At 40.0% G+C, this 21,801-nt stretch overlaps 1 protein-coding gene across 2 annotated transcripts; it reads left to right on the forward strand.

Annotated features, from left to right (window-relative positions):
* Positions 1 to 40: 40 nt before the first annotated feature.
* Positions 41 to 14,919, forward strand: mdh1.S (malate dehydrogenase 1 S homeolog). 2 transcript variants are annotated; one of them, NM_001089866.2, is made up of 9 exons: positions 41 to 181; positions 6,807 to 6,905; positions 8,385 to 8,481; positions 10,134 to 10,309; positions 11,370 to 11,492; positions 12,509 to 12,685; positions 13,014 to 13,127; positions 13,685 to 13,774; positions 14,598 to 14,919. In NM_001089866.2, the coding sequence occupies exons 1-9, from the start codon at positions 179 to 181 to the stop codon at positions 14,721 to 14,723; spliced, it is 1,005 nt and encodes a 334-aa protein (NP_001083335.1). In that variant the 5' UTR covers positions 41 to 178; the 3' UTR covers positions 14,724 to 14,919. Both variants share the same exon structure in this region, with proteins under 2 accessions (NP_001083335.1, NP_001303824.1).
* Positions 14,920 to 21,801: the final 6,882 nt, after the last annotated feature.

Genomic DNA, 21,801 nt, shown 5'->3' on the forward strand with positions numbered 1-21,801 from the left:
GACTACGAAACCTTCTCACCGCGTGCTTTGGGCGGAGTTTACGTGACGCGTGTCCTTGCGGCAGCAGCAGTTGAAAGGGGCGTAGAGGTGACCGCAGTCAGTCTGACAGAGACAGTTTGCAGCAGCGCAGCTTGAGGCCGGTCATTATCATCTGCACTTGTCACGCTTCCCAAGCAAAATGGTTCGTATGACTTTTTATATCACTTTGTGTCTGTATTTATAGTCGTGTCGTACAGTCTCCCGCCATTATCTGAGTGATATTGTGTGTGCGGTTAATTAGTCCCAGTGATTTGCCACCTCATGACTGATCTTTATAATCACTTTTCTTCCTTTTTAGCCCAAGTCTTGTCTTTTAGCGCATCTATAACAGGGGGCCTAGTGACCAGTGCAAATGCCTTTTCTTTTGTTTAATAAGTTTTCCTTCATTTGGTAAAGGCTTTAATAGGGTTGTTCCCCTTTAAATTAACTCTCAGTAGGATGTAGAGAGGGATATTCTGAGACAACTTGTAATTGGTTTTCATTTTTTATTATTTGTGGTTTTTGACTTATTTCGTTTTTTATTCAGCAGCTCTCCAGTTTGTAATTTCAGCCATCTGGTTGCTAGGGTCCAAATTCCCCTAGCAACCATGCATTGACTTAAATAAGAGACTTGAATATGAATAGGAGAGGCCTGAATAGAATAAAAGTAGTAGTAACAATAAATGTGTAGCCTTACAGAGCATTTGTGTTTTAGATGGGGTCAGTGACCCCCATTTGAAAACTGGAAAGTGTCAGAGGAAGAAGGCAAATGAAAAAAAAATATATATATATTTAAAAAAAATTATGAAGACCAGTTGAAAAGTTGCTTAAAATTGTCTGTTCTATAACACTAAAAGTTAACTTACAGGGATGGTTCACCTTTAAGTTAACTTTTATTATGTTATAGAACGGCCAATTTTAAGCAACTTTTCAATTGGTTTTCATTGTTTATTTTTTATAATTATTTGCCTTTTTCTTCTGACTCTTTCCAGCTTTCAAATGGGGGTCGCTGACCCTTCTAAAAAGCAAAAGCTCTGTAAGGCTACACATGTATTGCTACTTTTTATTACTGATCCTTCTATTCAGGCCTCTCCTATTCATATTCCAGTCTCTTATTCAAATCAATGCCTGGTTGCTAGGGGAATTTGGACCCTAGTTACCAGATTGCTTAAAATGCAGATTGAAGGGCTGCTGAATAAAAAGCTAAATAACTCAATATCCACAAAAAAAAAATTAAACCAATTGCAAACTGTCATAGAATATCCCTCTGTACATCCTACTGACAGTCATCTCAAAGGCAAACAACCCCTTTAAAGGTGAACCAGCCCTTTAACTTTTTTGAAAGAAAATAATGAATTGTAGGGTTTGGGTTGCCACTTGGCCTGTAAAAATGATGGTTGATGAATGTTATTAATAAGGAAAAAAAAAATATTTTATATTTATATAAATATTTTTTTCCAGAGAAGGCGGCAACCCTAATTGTAGTTAAATTTTCACTTCCCTGAGGCTAAGGGTTGGCAGCTTATACTTTAGGTGCCAATTATAAATGAGGCCATAACTTACATTCATGCCACAGGCTAAATCTGACACGCCGCCCCTTTAAGGCTGTGTTCCTTAACCAATCGCTGCACACAAATTCATTCAGATTTGTGTGACCCAAAAATTGCTTCATTTCCCTCATTTTAAAGATGTAAATAGCAGAATGTTTCACCTAATGTAAGAAAATATGGCTTTTCAATGTGCGTTCATTACAAGCTTCCAATGGAGTTTTATCTATAAATACTGAAATTGCTTTCTGTCCCTTTCTATTCTGAGCCTTGAGGGTTGTGACTTTTGAAATTCAGCAGAAGCAGCTCATTCATTACCAGACCAATGAATCAACATTCAAGGCTGTTCCAAGAGCGAGAACCCGCAGTGCAGGAAGAGATATGTTTACAAATAACGTTAAAAACCGTTTACATTTTGTAATCTGTTTTGGAAAGTTGCCAAGAACTACATTTTCTTTCAGGATGCGCATTTTGTTTACGGGTTTAGATCTCATTTTTGGTACAGGTACGGGACCTGGGATTTTCCGGATAATGGATCTTTCTGTAATTTTGATCTTGATACCTTAAGGGCAGAGACACACACTCAGATTCAAGGAGATTAGTCGCCCAGCGACAAATTTCCTCTTCTTCGCGCGACTAATCTCCCCGAACCACCTCACAAGGGAACTTCACGACTTCGGAATACAAAGTGCTCCAAGTCCGGCAGTTCGGGGAGATTAGTGGCCCAGAAGAAGAGAGCGATTAAATCTCCCTGAATCTGAATGTGTGTGTCTCTGCCCTAAATCTACTAGAGAATCATGGAAACATTGAATAAAGCCAATAGCCTCCAATAAGGATTAATTATATCTTAGTTGGGATCAAGTACAAGCTACTGTTTTATTATTACAGAAAAAAGGGAAATGTTTTTTTAAAATTTGGATTACCATATATACTCGAGTATAAGCCGAGTTTTTCAGCCCCCAAAATATGCTGAAAAACTCTACCTCGGCTTATACTCGGGTCAAGCGCAAAAACGGTCGCCGGTGTCTAAGAATAGTCGCCGGTGTCTAAGAATAGTCGCCGGCGTCCAAGAATATTCGCCAGCGTCCAAGAATAGTCTCCAAGAATATTCACCGGCATCCAAAAACGAGACGCCGGCACCTCCAATGGGAGCAGAAACCCTCAATTTTTTGATTGAAATTTACCAGAAGCTGCTGCATTTCTCACCCTCGGCTTATGCTCGAGTCAATAAGCTTTCCCAGTTTTTGGAGGTAAAATTAGGTACCTCGGCTTATACTCTGGACGGCTTATACTTGAGTATATACGGTATTTGATTATAATGGAGTCTATGGGAGACAGCCTTTTCATAATTTGGAGCTTTCTGGATAATTGGTTACCGATAACTGATCCCATACCTGTATTAAGGCACAAGGCAAATACATTTCTTCTGTTTTCAGAAGATTTTATGCTGAATGTCTATTTGGCTCCTTTTTAGCCCGTCTCACCCTAACCGTGTCAGGTTCTCTGCTTATCTCCCTAAAAGGGGTTGTTAAACTTTGAATTCACTTTTAGTATGATGTAGAGAGGGATATTCTAAGTCAATTTGCAGTTGGTTTTCATTTTTTATTATTTAAGGTTTTTGGGTTATTTATCTTTTTATTCAGCAGCTCTACAGTTTGCAGTTTCAGTAATCTGGTTGCTAGGGTTCAATTTCCCCTAGCAACCATGCACTGATTTGAATAAGAGACTGGAATATGAATAGGAGAGGGCCTGGAGGAGTAATTAAAAAGTAGCAATAACAATACATTTGTACAGAGTACTTGCTTTTTAGATGGCGTCCGTGACAGAAGAGTCAAAAGGCAAATAACTATAATAAAAAATAATTAAGACCAATTGAAAAATTGCTTCGAATTGGCCATTCTATGTCATACTAAAAGTTACCTTTAAGGTGAACCACTCCATTTAAAGACTTTACTGTGGAAAGAAGCTTTGGAGTATGAAAGGGCATAATGGGGATCCATATTTTCCTTACTTACAACTTGATGCTATAATATATATAATAATATAATGGCTTCTCTGCCTTTTGGCTTAGATCAAGTGCATTGTCTGTGCTGATGAGTGGGTTGGTGGGGGGCATCCCAGCTCAGGAGTGAATCCTCCATTGAGGGACAGAGAGGTACTTTATCCTCTGGCTAAAGGCTGGCATGTAATTGAGCTTTGTGCTCAGGCCTTGCAAACCGGAGGTGCCTGAATTGCACTGGTGATCATGGGCAGTGGCACTCTTATGCTCTTATGCCCCCAGTCTTTAGATGGGGGCTAAAAAACTTCATAATCCGGCCAATAGGCTGGGGGAGTCCTGCAGTGGGTCGGTTACCCACAAAAAAAGCAGGCACCCTGCGGAATGAGGGGAAGGTTTTCAGGTGTGTGTATACCGGGGGGTTGCAGGTCTCATCTAAATTTCTTATCTTATGTAATATTGTCTATATTTTACTCCTTTTAAAGTTTTACAAGTCTGTCGCTGCCTACTTTTGATGACGTCCCTTCCAGTTTGCAGCACCATCACTTCCTGTTTGATGGTGTTCGGTGGGTTGCGGGTGGAGTTGCAGATAAAGCAGTTGTGGGTCCGGGTTGGGTAGCGGACCAAAGTGGGTAAATATACGGGCTGTGGGTTGCGTGGTCTGGGTCTTAGAAATTCCGCGCAGGACACCCCTTTTATGAATTTTTTTATTTCTTTAAGCACTTTTTTTTTTAAACTTTTTGGATTGGGGCAATACCTCCGGGTTTGCACTAGTCTAGGGGGGAGATGTGTAGCCATCATTCTCCCCTGAACCCGGCCTAGAGTATTGACTTGTACTGTACGGAGGTCATTGGTGTCCTCTCCCCGTGAAAGCTTCAGCTGCAGGTGATTGGGAAAAGGGGTAGGGGGTGTGAAGACTATTGCCCCCACCTGTGCCTTTTGTGCCGGGGGATAAAGGGGTTCATGTGAGCCTTTGGGCAAAGGTGATTCAGAAGAAACTCTTCTTTTTGTAAGTTCCGTTGCACTTGTGTCACATCTACACTTGGGTTGTGAGGAACACTCAAGCTTCAGTAAGAGAAACTTGCATGTTGTGATACATCTCAAGGCTGACGCTTCTTCCCTTTCATTTAGAGATATCATCTGCTGGCCAATATACTGATTTCTATAAAGCATGTCTTACAGTTAAGCCAGCTATCTAGAACTTTGTTTTGTTGGGGTTTGTAGGCTTAGCAGTACTGCCAAGACCCTCCGAAAGTTATTGAACTAAAACTCCCAGCCACCCTATTACATAATGTGCTATGGTGTATACCGCATACGATTAATAAAGCTCCCCTTGACAAAATGTGCATTAAACTATATGGGCTTTGGTCTGTACGGTAGATTATGGATGAACTGTATTGTAGTTATGACTGTGAGTTGCTAAAAAACATTAGCTGCTGTCATTGAGTATCCTGAAATCGGGCACAGTATTTTACATACATAAATAGAGTTTGGATTAAATAACAAAGGGAATCCAATGTAAGAGAACAGTAACTGGTAGCTTAGTAATGCTTGTGGACTGAGAACGGGGTCAGCATATTATGTCAGGGAATGGGTTAAATACAGGTGTTGCATACATCCCCTCTGTTTGCCTGCATCATTACATTTCCCTAAAACAAAAAGCGGCTTTCACCCGGGGGTCATTTTCCTTCTGACACATCATCAGTGCATTTATATCTGCAAACAGCACATATGCAATGTAAAGTTCATGCAATTAAAGCATGCAGGCTAACACATGCAGAATTTACTAAGATAAGTCCTGCTTGGATTGAGCACTGTAATAGTTACTCTGAGCTCAGGAGAGGGGTTAGGATTTAAAAATAGGAGCAGACAGCTAGAGAAGAGTTTCTATGGAGAACCAGCAATGTCATCTCTTCATTGGCTGCTTGACTGGAGGGTGTGTTTATTAATCTGAGTTGAGAACAACTGAGCATGCTCATGAGCCAACAGCCAAAGCAAATTCCTGAGGGAGGGGGCAGAGTGGGTTAGAGGAGGAGAAGGAATCCTAAGTTAAGGGGATGCTGCAGCCTTACTATTGAACTTACAACAACCAAAGTGGCAGGTATTTAGATATTTTAAAGAGGCTCGTCAGTGATTACATTTTCGTATGGGGGGGTTTTACATGTCCTTTAACATAAAGCCATTTAGTATAAAAGGAGACATATCACTCTTGAATTTCCATGTATCCCCCTGTATTGCTATATATTTTGTGTGTGTATATATGTGTGTGTGTATATATACACACACACACACACACACACACACACACACACACACACACACACACACACACACACACACACACACACACACACACATTCATTGTATAGTATGGGATCCGTTATCCAGAAACCCATTATCCAGAAAGCTCCAAATTATGGATTAAGGCCATCTCCCATAGACTGCCATGTTTAAAAATCTTTTCACTCTCTGTAATGATAAACCTTTTCATCTACTTGTGACACATTGGACTTTGCTCTCTCTAGCTCATAACTAGGTTGGAGGAATAGTGAAACATTGGTGTATTGATCATTCAGCCATCGTTCCAAGAATATCTAAAGGAGCAAATATGTTCCCCCCCCCCCCAAATCTGTCCCTAACTGACTATCAAGTTGGGCTTTCAGGCTTATCTTGCTGGGCACATATAGTCATTCTCCTCAAATCTCCACATAAGTGGTGATCAGACTGAGCCCCTGTTTTTGCTCCATGCCTCGCTACGTAGGCCATTTGGGAACCACTGCTGAGGGATAATTCCCCACAAATGTGCCATATTATTGCCTGTAAAGCTTATAGGCTTAGAGAAATTTGTTTTTTTTCTTTTATTTCTCATCCACACAACATTACCTGCATGCCAAATACCCTTAGCTTCAAATACGGATTGGAGATTCTACCAAAGGTTGAGCAGTTCCCTGCACAAGGATTGAGGCACTTTGCTTGGACTTAATAACGGCAGGGCGTATGAACATCCCCTTGAGATCTTAAAATACATTCATCCAGTAGGTTATAACACTGTAAAACAAAAAAACAAGTACATATTGGGGCAGTTACATTTTCATTGGCCATGTTTTTCACAGTGATGTAATACTCCACAAAGCCTAGTTTTGTAGGTCAGTTTCTTGCAGATATTCTTGCAGCTGCCTGAATGCAGTTGTTTTTTTTTTTTCTACCTAAAATGCTGACTCTGTTCTCCCTTCTTTGTGTTTCAGCCTGAACCCGTGAAAGTCCTTGTGACCGGAGCTGCTGGTCAGATTGCTTACTCCTTGCTCTTTGGTATTGCTAAAGGAGATGTCTTTGGAAAAGACCAGGTAATCATTCAGAATAGTATGATTGGAAATAAAACTCTCTCGTTTAGAAGTTCTGTCTGGGGGAAATGATGCTGTTCCTATTGATCTACAGAGGTAATGTTCAACCAGATATACTAGTCCCTGCCCTGCAGAGCTCACAGTCGGATATCCATGTGGGAGGGGGTCAAAACGCTAGAAGTCTTCCGCCACTCCACAATAATCAATGGAAATCGCTGCCAAGAACTGCTTCTTGTCAAGTATCCCTTTAGAAATGCAGTACTGCACGTTATAGAATGCCCAATTCTAAGCAACTTTTCAGTTGATCTTCAATTTTTATTGAATTGATTATTTTCCTTTTCTGATTTTTTTTTTTTTTCCAACTTTCAAATGGGGATCACTAACCCCAACAGCCAAAATTGTATTACCGTATATACCCGAGTATAAGCAGAGTTTTTCAGCATCCAAAATGTGCTGAAATAGTCTACCTCGGCTTATACTCGGGTCAGCGGTACCCGACCCGAGTAGCTGAGATTGCAGTCACTTTTAATCATTCCTATACCAACAGTTCACTTAGGGAGAGACTGCAATATCCCACAATGACCTCTGTTGGTTATATGAAAAAATAACAGTGCGCCCTCTGTTGGTTATATGAAAGCATAACAGGGACTGCAATATCACACAGCACCCTCTGTTGGTTATATGAAAGAATAACAGTGATGGCAATATCACACAGCGCCATCTGTTGGTTATATGAAAGATCAACAGTGACTGCAATATCACACAGCACCCTCTGTTGGTTATATGAAAGAATAACAGTGACTGCAATATCACACAGTGCCCTCTGTTGGTTATACGAAAGATTATCAGTGATGGCAATATCACACAGCACCCTCTGCACATGGTAGTGGGACAATGCACACAGTAATCCGTTTGGCAATTCTCTGTCACCATCAACTTTGCAAAGAAGTCCGGTTGATCGATGGGGGGGTCGCTTTGGCAGAATGTGCGCTGCTGGGAGACAGGGCTGTAGTTGTGTCTAGGCTTATACTAGAGTCAATAAGTTTTCCCAGTTTTCGTAGGTAAAATTAGGTACCTCGGCTTATACTCGGGTCGGCTTATACTCGAGTATATACGGTAAACTGTAAAGCTACACTTTAATTGTTACTTTCTATTTTTATTCCAGTTTCTTATTCAAACTGGTTGCTACGATATTTTGGACCATAGCAACCTGCAAACTTAAATTCTGCTAAAAAGTGCTAAACAATTAAACAATCATAAAAAATGAAGACCAACTGCAAATCTCAAATAGCACTCTACATCATACTAAAACTGAATTTAAAGGCAAATACTTGCTTAATTAAATGTTCATTATAGCTTCCAGATAACATATGAGGGGTTTGAAGACAAGAATGTGGTTTCTTCTTCTTTATGTTCTTACTGATGATTTATTTGGTTCTATGACTGCTGCCCTGAGCCCTCACTATACTGTTCTTTTTGCAGCCACTTATACTTGTTCTTTTGGATATTACCCCTATGATGACTGTACTTGAAGGTGTGGTGATGGAGCTGCAGGACTGTGCTTTGCCCCTGCTGAAAGGCAAGTATTATACCAATTAACAAGAGGCAAAAGTCTAGCTTGGAAGGCTAGCAAATATTAGGGAGGAATCTGATGAGGCAGACTATTTTATGTTAAAGGGTTCCTGTCATCAGAAAACATGTTTTTTTCAAAACGCATCAGTCAATAGTGCTACTCCAGCAGAATTCTGCACTGAAATCCATTTCTCAAAAGAGCAAACAGATTTTTTATATTCAATTTTGAAATCTGACATGGGGCTAGACATTTTGTAAATTTCCCAGCTGCCCCTGGTCATGTGACTTGTGCCTGCACTTTAGGAGAGAAATGCTTTCTGGCAGGCTGCTGTTTTTCCTTCTCAATGTAACTGAATGTGTCTCAGTGGGACCTGGATTTTACTATTGAGTGTTGTTCTTAGATCTACCAGGCAGCTGTTATCTTGTGTTAGGGAGCTGCTATCTGGTTACCTTCCCATTGTTCTGTTGGTAGGCTGCTGGGGGGGAAAGGGAGGGGAGTGATATCACTCCAACTTGCAGAAAAGAGTGACTGAAGTTTATCAGAGCACAAGTCACATGAATCGGGGCAGCTGGGAAATTGACAATATGTCTAGCCCCATGTCAGATTTCAAAATTGAATATAAAAAAATCTGTTTGCTCTTTGGAGAAATGGATTTCAGTGCAGAATTCTGCTGGAGCAGCACTATTAACTGATTCATTTTGAAAAAAAAATTGTTTCCCATGACAGTATCCCTTTAAATAAATAATTTGTTGATCTTCTTGCCTTGCACCTATTCGCTTCTTGTCAGAGATTGTAACACTGACAGGACAATTACAGAGTAGAAGGCTGTAGTAAAAAGAATGAGAACAAAGGTTCTAAGCAAGTCCGTATCTGGTAGCAGAGTGTGCGACAGTATATCAAGATAGCAAAACCATGCATTGGATAAATTATTATGCAATCACCTCTTGATAATTCTAGATAGATTATAGATGAAAACAATATAAAGTATGGGGTCATGTTTTTATTTTTGGCCTTAACTAAGAAATGATCTATGTAAGCTGGTGATTCCTCCTGCACCTCGCCATGTCCTCTAACATAGTGTTTTCTTAATTCATCTTGGAATCAGGTAATGCTTTACTAGGCAAAGTTCAAGGCACATTAATTCCCTGTTTATCTGATGGTTTAAAGGTTAATTGCTCATAGGTCAAAAAACAGTTTAAATGAATATCTGCTTATTAATCTCCACTTATTCAAGTTTTGATGAAATGTATTTTTAGTTTGTGCAGCAGTTTTCTTCTTACAGTGCAGCAAATGCAGCTTTTTTTATTTTTTACACAGAAGGCTTTTAACAAGCTAGGCAGCCTGGTACAAAATCCAGTTTATTTTCTAAATATATTATCAGCAGTCCCTTTCACTCTCATTGCAACACTTTCTACCAGACTGTTTTACTTGTGCTAGCAAGAAACATTGTAGCAGGGAATCCTAAACTAGGAAGTAAAGTGCGGCACATAATAAGTTAGTCCTTACAAAATACAAGTTTCCTAGTAGTTAACATGATGACTTTGCTGTGTGAAGCAGGGGCACAATATGTTTTCCTTTATTCAAGAAACTAGTAGAACTTGCCAAAGATTTAGCTCGGAATGTTTTAGGGCTTTATAAGATTTTTTTTCTTTTCACAGAGGTAATTGCTACCGATAAGGAAGACGTGGCCTTCAAGGATTTGGACGTTGCCATTCTGGTTGGTTCTATGCCAAGGAGGGAGGGCATGGAAAGAAAAGACTTGCTGAAAGCCAATGTGAAGATCTTTAAATCTCAGGGTGCAGCTCTGAACAAGTATTCCAAGAAGAGCGTTAAGGTGCTTGCTTCCAAATTATTTTATTAACATGAGGTTACGGAATGCAATGGCCTTGTGCCATTTACTTGTTCTGTGATTAACTACATCTCTGCTGCTGCAGAAAAAGAAGAAAATCTGGCCAAGCGATTCCAGTTTTACGGTGTAATCTGTAATTATTAGTGATGCACCCAATCCGCTATTTTGGATTCGGGAAAAAAACCCCGAATCCTTTGTGAAAGATTCGGCCGAATACCGAACCCTAATTTGCATATGTGAATTAGGGGTGGGAAAAATTTTTTTACTATTGTGACAAAAAGTCACTCGATTTCCCTCCCGGCCCTTCCCCTGCATATGCAATTTAGGATTCAGATTTGGTTCGGCCAGGCAGAAGGATTTATCCGAAACCTGCTGAAAAAGGCCAAATCCTGGATTCTGTGCATCCCTACTAAGTATAGCTCGTGCCACTTATATAGGCCCTTATGGTTCACTGGAGAAAAAAGATTTGTGGTTGATTATATACACTACCAATTATTGGTATACTTTTACCAGTGTAATGTGCAAATTGCAAGGTTCACATGTAATTCTTTTGTCAGAAACTAAACTAATCCAGCATGGTGCCCCATGCCCTTGCTTCAGTGGACAGAAATAAAATATCAATTAAGCAGATTAAACAACACATAGCTAAAAATTTGCCCACGTTCAGTTGGCAATATCAACCAATGAGCAATTTGTTTTAAAAGGTCTCTTACAAGCAACAAATTTAAAAGCAAGTATCTGGTTGGTTGGTTGCTTCTGGTACTTGCATATATTAGAACCTATGTAAGTAAATTATCCCTAATGTCATTACATTATAAAGCTACCAAACACTATATCAGGTCTTATGTTGGCTGCTTGGTGCAGTGGTGCACCAAAACGTTCCTGCACAATCTGGGCCTTGAATAACTAATATATTTTGTATGTATTTAACTAGTGTGTTGGGTCTTTAGACTGAACTTTTTTAACAGAACAAAATATGAAGTAGTAGAGGGACTTAAGCAGAATTACACAGTTGGTATAAATACCTATTGTTTTTGTGTTTTAGGTTATTGTTGTGGGGAATCCAGCAAATACAAACTGCCTGACTGCACTGAAGTCTGCTCCATCTATCCCTAAAGAGAACTTCAGCTGTCTGACACGTTTAGATCACAACCGAGCAAAAGCACAAGTATGTTTGTTTTTTGTTTTTTTTCTTTTCAAACCTGACCTAGTCAAATCATGCTTGACATGAGGAAATCTATGGAATTTGCTGAAATACATTGTTTATTGGTTGCTCCACCAGTGTCACTAAATCCACAAGTGTCACCTTAAAAGGTCCCCTTTAACTTTTTAATGTAACTATTTGTATGTTATAGTAAAGTGATCCCCAACCTGTGGCTCGCAAGTAACATGTTGCTCCCCAACCCCTTGGATGTTGCTCCCAGTGGCCTTAAACCAGTACTTGTGTTTGAATTCCAGGCTTGGAGGCAAGTTTTAGTTCCAAACAAACCAGGTGTACTTTCAAACAGAGACTCCTGTAGGCTGTTAGTCCACATATGGGCTACAAAGTAGCAAATCAGAGCCCTTATTTGGGATCCGCAGGATCTTTTTTTAATGCATGTGTTGTTCCTTAACTTCCTGGAGACCCCTGATATAGACCGTGAAATTCTGAAACTGTTTGCTATTGATCTTCATTTTGTGACTTGCAGTGTAAGATGGGGAGAGCCACAAAGCAAGTTTCTTTTGTTGCTACAGTCAAGTGACCCCTATTTGAAAGCTGGAACTGAGGCAGAAGTAAAAAGCAAATATACACAATAGAAAATAGGCCACTTGAAAAGTAGCAAAGAATATGTCGTAGACGTTTACTACCCCTTTAACTGGCTTTTATACTGGCTTCGCCTTCAGTGTTATATTAGGACCCTGAATGCAGTGATTCATTTATAACTCGCTTTAACTTAGTGCTTTATGTACTGGAACTTCACATGACTAATCTTATTACTATCCTGCCCAGAGTGCAGTGTGTGCAGATATCCCTAGTGGAATATAATGAAGTGTGACATTTCACCTGGCACACAATGTACTGGAAGGTCAGGGGGGATTATTATGAGATTTCTGCCTTTGCTTTGGTTCCCAAGAACTTACTAACTGTACATATGCAGTCAACAAGTGCTTGTGTAATGTGTTCTTGTTTTTTGTCCTTTATAGATTGCTCTGAAGTTGAATGTTGCATCTGATGATGTAAAGAACGTAATTATTTGGGGTAATCACTCATCAACTCAGTATCCTGATGCTTCTCATGCGTCTGTAACTCTTCAAGGAAAAGACGTTGGGGCCTTTGAAGCAGTGAAGAATGACGACTGGCTAAAGGGTGGATTTATCACTGTAAGTAAAACACTTGTTTTTCACCACAAAACATTCAACAAATCTAAATGCAAGACTTGTCATTGGGTTTTTAGCAAATAATATATAATATATACATGTAATGCATTTCCCTGCTTTTACATTCTTTGGATTTTGCACCTTTTTTTTTTTTTTCTGGTCTTGTGAAGAAACTTAAAATGAGGGGTTTTCTGTAATTTGTCTGTCCAACCAGCAGCTCTACTGCTGCAAAACTGCAACTCCCAGAGAACTGTAGCTCAGCAGCTGGACAGCTGTAGCCTTGAGGTTTGTGCAATAGAACATCTTCTTTTACCCTGTCGTTCCCTTTCAGACTGTGCAGCAAAGAGGAGCAGCTGTTATTAAGGCCAGAAAGTTGTCCAGTGCAATGTCTGCTGCTAAAGCCATCTGTGATCATGTGAGGGATATCTGGTTTGGAACCCCAGAGGTAAGTGATACCATTTTTCACTTGTTCTTTATACTCTAATGCAGTGGTCCCCAACCAGTAGCTCGTGAGTAACATGTTGCTCTCCAACCCCTTGGCTGTTGCTCTCAGTGGCCTCAAAGCAGGTGCTTATTTTTAAATTCCAGGGTTGGAGACAAGTTTTGGTTGCATAAAAAACAGGTGTACTGCCAAACAGAGACTCCTGAAGGCTACCAGTCCAGATAGGGGCTACCAAACAGCCAATAACAGCCCTTATTTGACATCCCCATGGACTTTTTCATGCTTGTGTTGCTCTCCAACTTTTTTACATTTAAATGTGGCTCACGAGTAAAAAAGGTTGGGGACCCCTGCTCTAATGTATATTTCAGGTTTGGAATTTTCATATGTTTGCCTCTACTGAGTTGCAATTAAAATTGTATACATTTTTATTAAGGGACAACATGTAAAGGAAAATAGGATTTTTTAAAGGTTTCTTCTATTTTAAGGTGTGACCGGTAATAGAGGACCCACATCTGTCCATCTGCAACTTATTTAAATAAAATATCTGCATTTGTATTCAGGGGCAGTTTGTTTCCATGGGGGTCATTTCGGATGGAAACTCTTATGGTGTGCCTGAAGACCTGATGTATTCATTCCCTCTTACCATCAAGGTAATATGTTTAACCTATCTGAGCTTCGTACGTATTAGAGAGATGTTATATTGCTGGCTAGCGGTGATGTGCAGGTTCACCCAAAACCTAATGGACGTATGAGTTTACCCACTAGTCAGGCAGGTATGGTTTAAAAATGTAGGCACCATTACAGTTGGTTGCGCGTGAGTCAGACTGGGGAAGTACATGCCTCCTCTGCTCCTTAACATTCACTCGCTGGAACCAGAGGAGCACTCAGAATTAGCATGTGGAGCGTGAAGATGTGGCTACGTCCCACAATGGCAGTATTGTGCAGGTTAGGCTCGGGTCAAGTTGAGTTTTTTTCCCTGACCAGCACATCCCTAGTGGCTAGGGCTAGAGAAAAGACTAATCAAGGTCACCACCACCACTGTGACCGTTCTTTACTGCAAGATTGATAAGACATTGGGAATGATCACATACTGTACAATACTCCATTGCAGTCATACGCAGGACTAAAAATCAAGCCATGAATGCTGCACTTTAATCTAGCAATACATCAAAGCAAGTTGCTGGCTGCTGCAGATACAGTTTTTGTGTGTGGGTTCCATACAGCCGAGAAATTCTGGCCAGGAATAAGTTAATCTTTAACACGCTTAGAACATTTTGTTATTGCAATAAAGGCACTTCTTTTTACCTTTTACTTACTGGATTCCTGCAGTTCTACTGAGCGTCCGTTTATTTAGTTGCGCTTTCCATTTGTTATGTTCGTCCTTCATTATACAAAATGTTAGTGTGAATTCTTACAATTCCAAACTGTTTTAGTTACAATAAAAAGCATTTCTAATCTGAATTCTTTGAACAGAATAAGACCTGGAAAATAGTGGAAGGCCTGTGTATCAATGACTTTTCCCGGGAGAAAATGGATATCACCGCTAAAGAACTTCAGGATGAAAAAGAAACTGCATTTGAATTTCTGTCCAGCGAATGACTAGTGACAGATTCCACAATGCACTTAACCCCCGAGAAAATGAAAAGTTCTCTTTAAGTTTCATACCAAGTGCTATTTATGTTGTCAAGCAATGGCCACAAAGTCACACTGGAATCCATTTTGTATCTGTGGCTAGTGTTCTAAATCATTCCTAGCAATAGTCATTAAATGAAAACCCCACGTGGTTTTTAAAGTGTTTCTGGCTCACTGTGCTTTATTAAGTATAATATTTTTTCCCTTTCAGCTTGATGTAAGTATGTGCGTGGCTTCTGTTCAGAAATTCACCAGTTGTCTAATTATTCTTCATAATTTCCTACATATGTCCGTGCCCCAGTAAAGCTTACGTTCTTGGGTCCCTATCCCATACACGATCTGTATTTAAAGGGATACTGTCATGGGAAAACGTTTTTTTTTTTTTTTTTTTTTTTTTTTCAAAACACATCAGTTAATAGTGCTGCTCCAGCAGAATTCTGCACTGAAATCCATTTCTCAAAAGAGCAAACAGATTTTTTTATATTCAATTTTGAAATCTGACATGGGGCTAGACATATTGTCAGTTTCCCAGCTGCCCCAGTCATGTGACTTGTGCTCTGATAAACTTCAGTCATTCTTTACTGCTGTACTGCAAGTTGGACTGATATCACCCCCCCCAGCAGCCAAACAACAGAACAATGGGAAGGTAACCAGATAGCAGCTCCCTAACACAAGATAACAGCTGCCTGGTAGATCTAAGAACAGCACTCAATAGTAAAATCCAGGTCCCACTGAGACACATTCAGTTACATTGAGTAGGAGAAACAACAGGCTGTCAGAAAGCAGTTCCATCCTAAAGTGCTGGCTCTTTCTGAAATCACATGACCAGGCAAAATGAGCTGAGATGCACCTACACACCAATATTACAACTAAATACACTTGCTGCTTCAGGAATGACATGTTATATTGTACAGTGAATTATTTGCAGTGTAAACAGTCATTTAGAAATAAAAACGATATCATAAAAATCACGACCGAATCCTTTTAAGAAAGTGGTTTGAATTCTGTTGATAGAAGACTTGGGACCCAGCCCAAATATATGTTTCTCCAAGGAAAGGGAACAATCTCCACCACCTCTGGCCTTGCTACCTGGACCAGTTTGCCTCTTTGCTGAAGAATGTACTGGGAATACTCCTAATAGTAGTGCCATCTTTAGCTAGTTCCCATTGGTTTTTTGGCTTGGATACCACATGTGTGCAGCTTAGTAAAAACGTGTGTGATGCTGTTAAGGGCACATTCAAGGCCAGTGCATTTTACAGCAAAGAGGGTTCTGACAAATATGCCCCCGTATTGAATTGATTTTCACTTTCCTTGTCCCCTAAGTCTGCGAATGCCGAATCTCTTTGGCTCAATGTCTGTTATGATAGTGCAGCCAGGCATTGCAAGAATACATCTAATAGTTCTGGTGATATTTTATTGTTCTCATTTTCAAGTTGCTTTTATTCTCATTTTGAAACAAAGTTTTCTAGAAACCAACTTTGAGCTCCTGCTTTTACCTTCAAGAATGCAACTACCGGACAGTAACGTGCACTTCTTCTTAGTGTTTGGATTCAAAGTAATTGTGACCAATATTTCCAACACATGAAATAAAGCAGAAATCAAAGAAACCAGAAATCGTAAAGTAATTGAAATTCTAAGACTTTGGAATGTTTTTTTTAAATGTTGGAGCACTGTCATTGGTTGCCTGACACCCCCAAACATTGCAGTTTTTCATTGGTCCATAGAGGGGGGTGTAAGCTTCTCTCCCAGCATGTAAACGCACAGCTGGAGCTTCAGGACAAAACTAATGTTGTGCAACACTGGATCTGCTTCCACGTAACAACCTGTGTCTGTGCCACCACTTGCTTTTGGAATCTTCTGGCAGTTTTAAACTAAAATAACTGAACAACCTCTGGATTCCTCAATATGCCGAAATGTGTCTGGGGGGGGGGGCACAGTCTGCTTTCAACCCAAACACAAATTGTGTTCTTCACACCTCACATAGGGGCATCTTTACTAAAGGGTAAGTGAAAAGTTTTAGTAGTTTCACCAGAGGTTTCTCCAATATTTTAAAGGGAGAATACAACTTTTTGGAGAAAGTGGTGAAAATCCTCTTTACAAGATGTAAAGTCTTATCTCTTCTGCAGGTGAAATGTCTCCACTCTATAAAGGATAGAAGAACAAATTTTATTCCAGGTTCAGACAGACAGACAGACTACCAGTATAAAGAGAGAGCAGCTGCTTTTGAATCTCATCATCTACATCACCCCCTCAGTGCTAATTGTAGGGCTAAACCTTTACGAGCGCTGTTGTTGGATGATGTTGGTTCAATAAAACGCGTCCAGTCAAAATACAAAAATCTGCCGTGTAAACCACTTGTATCTTTTGCCGTACGACTGAGGGATGGGAACGCCGCGTGCTGCCTCTTTATCCAGCAACATAAAAATGTTATCGGAAACACTTTTTTGTTTCTTTTTCCTCACTGAAATCCATTGGCTGTTGGATGTAGATGCCTGAACAAAGACTCCATTCAACTTTATCTGATGTGACTTTACATTAGAGCTGTGAGAATCAGATTTCGTACAAAATCTTGTGGTGTATGGCAAGATCAGATAAAATCGGACCAACAAAATCTCATCAAAAGCAGGTCACATCACATTTAGAACAGGGTTCCCAAACTTATTTACCCATGAGCCACATTCAGCTGTAAAAAGAGTCAGAGAGCAAAACCAGCAAAAACAATGTTCCTTGGTGGTGCCAAAAAAGGGCTGTGATTGGCTATTTGGTAGCCCCTGTATGGACTGGGAGCCTACAAGAGGCTCTGGTTGGCAGTGCATCTGGTTTTTGTGCAACCAAACTTGCCTTAAAACCATGAATTAAAAAATAAGCCACTGAGAGCAACATCCAAAGAGTTGGTGAGTAACGTTACTCGGGAGCAACTGTTTGGGGAATACTGGAATAGATCATGAACGTACGTAACCAAACTCTGGCCTCGTTGGCGGGTAGTACCTCATCTATTACTAGGGTTGCCATTTTTTTTGGGAAAAAAACAGCATTCCTGTATATTTTGATTTTTTTTCCCTATTAATAACATTGGGGTCAAGCATCATTTTTACTGGTCAGGCTAGTAAAATACTGGCCCGATGGCATCCCTATCTATTACTCCTAGCAAACAGACTGCTGGGTCCACTATCTGTGGCGTGCCCAGTTCATTCACTAGGGTCTCCATTGTTTTACAACAGAATTCTTGTATGGGGGAGGGGCAGGACCAGGCCATACGGATAAAATTTGCCCCAGGAGATTTGTATCATGGACAGAGGTTGTCCTGTCTCCTACCACATTTCTTCAACTTGAGGGGAGCTCTACAGGTTTGGTGGAGGAATTGATACCGTTTGAGCCTGTCTTTTAGCAAGAGAAGGAAGTTATAGTCATTAATTAGGCCAGAATGACCTGTGTCCAAACGAGGTAAGTGCAAAGGGTGATTTGACTGTTCCCATAATCCCTCTATAAAGTCTACATAGAAGTTTAGCTGGAGATGAGGAGTAGAGGGTATTCGAGTGCTTCATGACAGATGTATCATAGATACAAGCTCACATCGCAAGGCATTTTTATTACCCTGCACAATAAGCACATTCTTCATATTCATCATATTCATTCATATCAGTGGGTGAGGGGGTGACTGTGTGTCTTCTGAAAACAAAAACTTGAATTCAAGGGGTCTCCTCTACCTGGTCATCCAAGGCCTCCCAAAGATGCATAAGGGACATAAAAATATAACATAATAAAAAGTCCCAGATTTTTAACAATAACAAATGCAATGAACAGTTCCCCGTCTTTCTATAAGCTTCTCCCACACCCACTTCTTTTCTTTTTTCCTTCTGATGCTTCATATTAGATTCAAGCAGAGCTATTTAGGAAAGCTTTATGGTTGCAGGGCTATTCCATCTGTATGGGTGTGCCCGGTGTACAAGCTTTAATTCTTAACGTAAGGCATGCAAGGGCAAAGAAATCGAGGAAGAGCTCTTTAAATTCCTGGAATTCATCCACAGTGTTTTTATTCTGTTCTCATGCTATGTGTTATATATATATTTATATATATATATATACACACAGGTATGGGATCTGTTATCCAGACTTTCTGATTAAGGGGATCTTTCTGTAATTTGGATCTCCACAAAAAAATGTTTTCAAAATGAATCAGTTAATAGTGCTGCTCCAGCAGAATTCTGCGCTGAAATCCATTTCTCAAAAGAGCAAACAGATTTTTTTATATCCAATTTTAAAATCTGACATGGGGCTAGACATATTGTCAGTTTCCCAGCTGCCCCCAGTTATGTGACTTGTGCTCTGATAAACTTCAGTCACTCTTTACTGCTGTACTGCAAGTTGGACTGATATCACCCCCTCCCCCCAGCAGCCTAACAACAGAACAATGGGAAGGTAACCAGATAGCAGCTCCCTAACACAAGATAACAGCTGCCTGGTAGATCTAAGAACAACACTCAATAGTAAAATCCAGGTCCCACTGAGACACATTCAGTTACATTGAGTAGGAGAAACAACAGCCTGCCAGAAAGCAGTTCCATCCTTAAGTGCCGGCAAAAGTCACATGACTGGGGCAGCTGTGAAATTGACAAAATGTCTAGCCCCATGTCAGATTTCAAAATTGAATATAAAAAAATCTGTTTGCTCTTTTGAGAAATGGATTTCAGTGCAGAATTCTGCTGGAGCAGCACTATTAACTGATGTGTTTTGGAAAAAACATGTTTTTCCGTGACCGTATCCCTTTAAATCTGCCCTTAGTTCTGCATCAACGTTTTGGTTATAAGTTCCATTACAAGCTCCGTATAATAGAACATTACCATCTAGTGATGATTTTTAGCTACTGCAGGATGTTTATATCAAATGTAAATTGCAATTCTAGGTAAATGTTTTCTGCACTCACCCAGATCAATATATTTAAGCACATGCAGACATTTTGTAAAATACCCCCCCCCCCAAAAAAAACAAACAAGACATTACATATATGATTTTTTTTTAAAGAACATTGATAGAATATTAATCGAAACACCGTCAAAAACAAACATTAAAAACTTGAAACATTTCTTTCGAGAGAATGATAACAATCGATTATAATAAACCGGTGGGAAGCACAAGAAATCAGCAGACGGTTTATCTAAACTAAAAAAAAGAAAAGAATTGTGGAACTAAACTTGTGTAAGAGAAAAAAATAAATAAATTGGAGGCAGAAGCAAACTTTATTGAAACAATATCTGTGTCTATTAACTATGAAAAGTCCAAATGAATGAGGGGGCCAAACTGATTATAATCACTTACCTGATAACACTTATTGGGGCTCCTGTTTTGCACCAACCCAGGGTTCCTCTCAGCGACCACCACAGACAGATCCTCGGCTTATTTGCACTGGCTCATGTATCCGCAGTAGAGTTAAAAGCTGAACCTCAACAAAAAAGACAAATTATCTCTCTACTGCGCATAAGAGGTGCTCACTGAGAAGAACACTGGACTGGTGAAGTTTACTGCCAACATAAGCATAGGGGACAGATTTACTAACCGGCAACTTTTCACCAGCGTCAGCTTCGCAGCCATCGCAACACTTCGCCAGGCGTAATTGCACTACAGAACCGTTAATTCATTAAAATGCGAAAATTCATCCGTGCACCTAATGCTGGTGAGCTATTTTTTTGGGAAACGCGCTAGCGTTAATTTGTGCTTATCAAAAATTCACTAGTGATCTTGCGCTAGGTCAATTTGCATATCGTGGGAAATTTAAAGTTATATGGACGTCATTGTATTGAAATGTTTTAAATTGGCAGTTTTTGATAGAGAAGCCCAGGGAACCTTAATAAAGACAATAGAGTTGTTATATTGCCCTACACATGAGCCCACTGTATAGTTTATGTGCCATATGTTAGAAAATGTAGGGGGGAACTGGTTACCCAAAAAAAAAAATTAAGCCTTTTATAGGAAAAAGGAAAAGACGCCAGCGCTTTTTGAACTTTGATGCTTTTTCCACTCACAGAATATGATGTGACAGGAGATTGAGGAAGGTCTATCCACTCCATTGTACTTTAAACACAAGCTCAGTAATATCTGATATAAGTAGGGATGCACCGAAGCAACTATTTTTGATTCGTCCGAACCCCCAAATCCTTCGTGAAAGATTCAGTCGAATACCGAACCGAATCCGAACCCTAATTTGCATATGCAAATTAGGGGTGGGAAGGGGTAAACATTTTTTACTTCCTTGTTATCTGACAAAAAGTCACATGATTTCCCTCCCACCCCTAATTTGCATATGCAAATTAGGGTTCAGATATGGTTCAGCCGGGCAGAAGAATTCGGCCGAATCCTGCTGAAAAAGGCCCAATCCTGGCCGAATCCCAAACCGAATCCTGGATTCGGTGCATCCCTAAATATAAGTAATTCAAAAAACAACTGGACCTGCTGAAAATGAAAATCTTCATAGTCACAAGCTCAGTAAGTAAGTACCTGGGAGAATCTTACCAAACACATAAGCGCACCTACAGCTTTCACCACTCTCTCCAATATAAAGATGGAAAATGACGGCCTCCTCAACAAAATATAGGACGTAAGGTGAAAGTTAAGCTTGGGGTCTTAAAAATGCACTTCTGTTAGAATGGAGCCAAAATGTACAGACTCTTTGCAACACCCTTTAGTCATAATTACCCAGACATACAAGTAAGATCACTGTAGAAATGGCCAATAAGCATATTCACCCCAGACATGCCAGAGAGAAATGGGCAATAAGCATACCTTAGACATGTCATTAATTAACATATTAACATCAAAAAAATCTGTAACATCACTGCAGGAATGGATCATGAGCACATTTACCTCAGATATGCCCCTAAGATCACTGCAGCAATGGATCATGAGCACATTAACCCCAGGCATGATAGCAAGATCACTGTAGGAAATAGACTGAAAGTATTATATCACCAATGCTTACATAAGCAGAGTTCACCAACGTTCTCAGCATTCCCATGCTCTTTGTCCTACTCTGCCTCCTCCAAAAAATAAA

This window comes from Xenopus laevis, chromosome 5S, assembly GCF_017654675.1.
Source record: "Xenopus laevis strain J_2021 chromosome 5S, Xenopus_laevis_v10.1, whole genome shotgun sequence".
NCBI classification, from domain to species: Eukaryota; Metazoa; Chordata; class Amphibia; order Anura; family Pipidae; genus Xenopus; species Xenopus laevis.